This window comes from Electrophorus electricus, chromosome 16, assembly GCF_041902795.1.
Source record: "Electrophorus electricus isolate QZ-2024a chromosome 16, ASM4190279v1, whole genome shotgun sequence".
Taxonomy (NCBI): Eukaryota; Metazoa; Chordata; class Actinopteri; order Gymnotiformes; family Gymnotidae; genus Electrophorus; species Electrophorus electricus.
Window position 1 is genome coordinate 19,207,501 of NC_137512.1, and position 2,500 is coordinate 19,210,000.

General features: G+C 46.0%; 1 protein-coding gene across 3 annotated transcripts in view; it reads right to left on the reverse strand.

The window, feature by feature from the left end:
- nrg2b (neuregulin 2b) overlaps nucleotides 1–2,500 on the reverse strand; it is a 32,651-nt gene that overhangs the window by 16,209 nt on the left and 13,942 nt on the right. For all 3 annotated transcript variants that reach the window (XM_081698802.1, XM_035531904.2, XM_081698803.1), the window contains exons 2-3: nucleotides 1,569–1,731; nucleotides 66–184 (exon numbers count right to left, since the gene is read on the reverse strand). In XM_081698802.1, the coding sequence (XP_081554928.1) occupies nucleotides 66–184; nucleotides 1,569–1,731 (282 nt within the window). The remainder of the gene's footprint in view (nucleotides 1–65; nucleotides 185–1,568; nucleotides 1,732–2,500) is intronic.

Here is a 2,500-nt window from a genome sequence, read left to right on the forward strand (position 1 = left end):
AGAAAAGAGCCCCAGTAACAAGCCCCAGGATGATGGCTCAGTTGAATTAAGGGTTCTGCTCTTACTGCTTTGGACGCTGACGTAGCTCGTGGAGTTCTCCTTGCCCAGCGAGTTCTCCACTACGCACGTGTAGTTCCCAGAATCCTCCAGTCTCACTCGGCTGATCTGGATCTTGGAGTTCTTCCTGCATGGATGGAAGGGAGGTGAAAAAAGGAGAATGTCAGCATATGAATGTCGGCAGCTAGCGAGACACCGCTAGATTTCCAAAACCGCTCTAGATTTCTAGATCCAAACCGATTTCCCAAACCGCTCTAGATTTCCCAAAGGCGCTCAGACTTCTCTAGAATAATCTCAATAAAGGTTGGTTAACACTAACCTCTCCTTTCCAATGAAGAAGAGGTTTCTGTGTTGTGACCCACACTAGAGGCCAGAACTTCTCTGAGCACTAATCCCATTTTCTCACCTCTATGTGAGAAACACTAAACGTATGATCCAGCCTACAGCCCCGATGACAGTCAGTCTGCTGCCCTGTTATACGCTGACCCCGTATAACCTCAGACTCTGCATTCCACTCAACGCCACCCTGTTCACACTTCATCCGGGTGTGTATATGTATATATCTGCACTTTAGTTTTATTGCACACACATATGTGCACACACACAGACACAAGCACACACATGCACGCACACGCACACGCCTGCACACACACACCCACGTGCACATCCTCAGATATTATGCAGGAAATAGTGAGCAGGCAATCCTGTTAGAGTGATCTAGTTCCCGTAGAAACCTGCACATCAGCGTTTTTTCTTTTTTTTGCAGTGGAGCAGGAGAAAGAAATCACGGAATGCACACCCCCATGCACACCTGCATGTGCACTCAGCTAGCGCGCGTACACTCCCAACGGACCTGACAGGAATGTCACCTCAGAATCCCTCACATCACTTTCACAAGATCCAAGCATTATTGCATCATTTCTCCACGTTCCTTTGGACACTAATTAAGGCATTCTCATTTGGTCATTTAAAACAGAAGACGCTTTTCATCACGCAGGTCAGAAACCACTGCGTGTTTGATTCGGACAAAATGCATTCATGTTACTGCTGGTCTTGATGGAGAATTCGCTGCAAATGACTGGGATACAAACCAGACCTCCTTATTCCTTAACGGTACCCGGGAAGGCCAAGATCCACTGGCCCAAACAATACTCCGTAAAGTCTAGAATAACACAACAATGTACTAAAGGCTTTCTAAATGGTAGGGCTATGGAAAACTTACCTTGTTTCTGGGAGCCCCTGAGTAAATCGCTAAGTTGATGTTTTTGCAGACAGAGAGCTGCGCTGATCTGCGCTGCATTCACCTAAAAATCTATATTTATGAACTGGGGCAAATCTTGTGGTGGTGTTGAGAGGAAATGGGGTCTTTACATATGTGTGACCGGCTGCATTTTAGTCTGTTTTGTGCATTGGTCTGTAAATATGTGTGCGTGAGTGTGTGTGTATTTGGGCGTTGCGTGACTTATTAGTGCGTGTACGAGTGTACGCACATGCGCGCGTGGTTGTCTTACTTGTTAGTTTTGATTTTGATGTCTTTGCTCTTGTGGAGTTCACTGCCATCTTTGAACCAGCGGAAGGACGGCCTTGGGTTGCCCTGAGCCTCACACTTCAGGGTGACCCTGTCGCCTTCGCCCACCCACTGAGAACGCATGGCCTTCACCTTTGGAGCTGACGCTACAGAGAGAGAGAGAGAGAGATTATCATACCTTCTTCATTATCATACCTTCTAGGGCAACATAAGGAGTTCTGTACATTAGCAGAACAGTACATCCTCATCTGCCACCATAAAAGGGGTGGTGAGTGACAATGTCCGGGGACAAACACAGAAAAACCTTGTCTCACTATAACACAAACACCCTAATTATTCACGATGCTTTCGCTTTTCCCATTCCAGTAATGCGCAACCAAGTTTAAATCTTAATTTTCTTCATCACAAACTACATAATGGTCATTTTCTTGCTGTATTATTCTTAAAAAGTGCCATAGAATGAAAAACTGTATTTACCTCGGCATAGCTGAATAAGGACAGTAATAGTCTCAAGCTCAGTAACCCAAGCTTTGGCAACACCAACGAACCATTATTTGGCACGGCAATACAGAAACATGAATTTATTGAACTGAGAGCGAGAGAGAGAGAGAGAGAGAGAGAGAGAGAGAGAGAGAACAGGGCTCGGGCATAATTAATGAGACAAAAAAGGGTGACAGATGACTGAGAAAAATGAAGGTAAAGAGATCGCGTTGGAGGTAAAAAGAGGAAGAGGCAGAATGGCACCATGACAGTTGAAACGGAAGTGCGCCGAAGGGCACAGGCATGTAGCGTGATGGGGATCCGGTGCTCAGCAGAAAGAGAGCGTGAAAGAGAGAGAGACGATGGGGGAAAGGAGAGGATGCAAAAGATTAATGCGTTTCATCTCCGCACAGTTTGCCTTGTAGAGCAATCCAT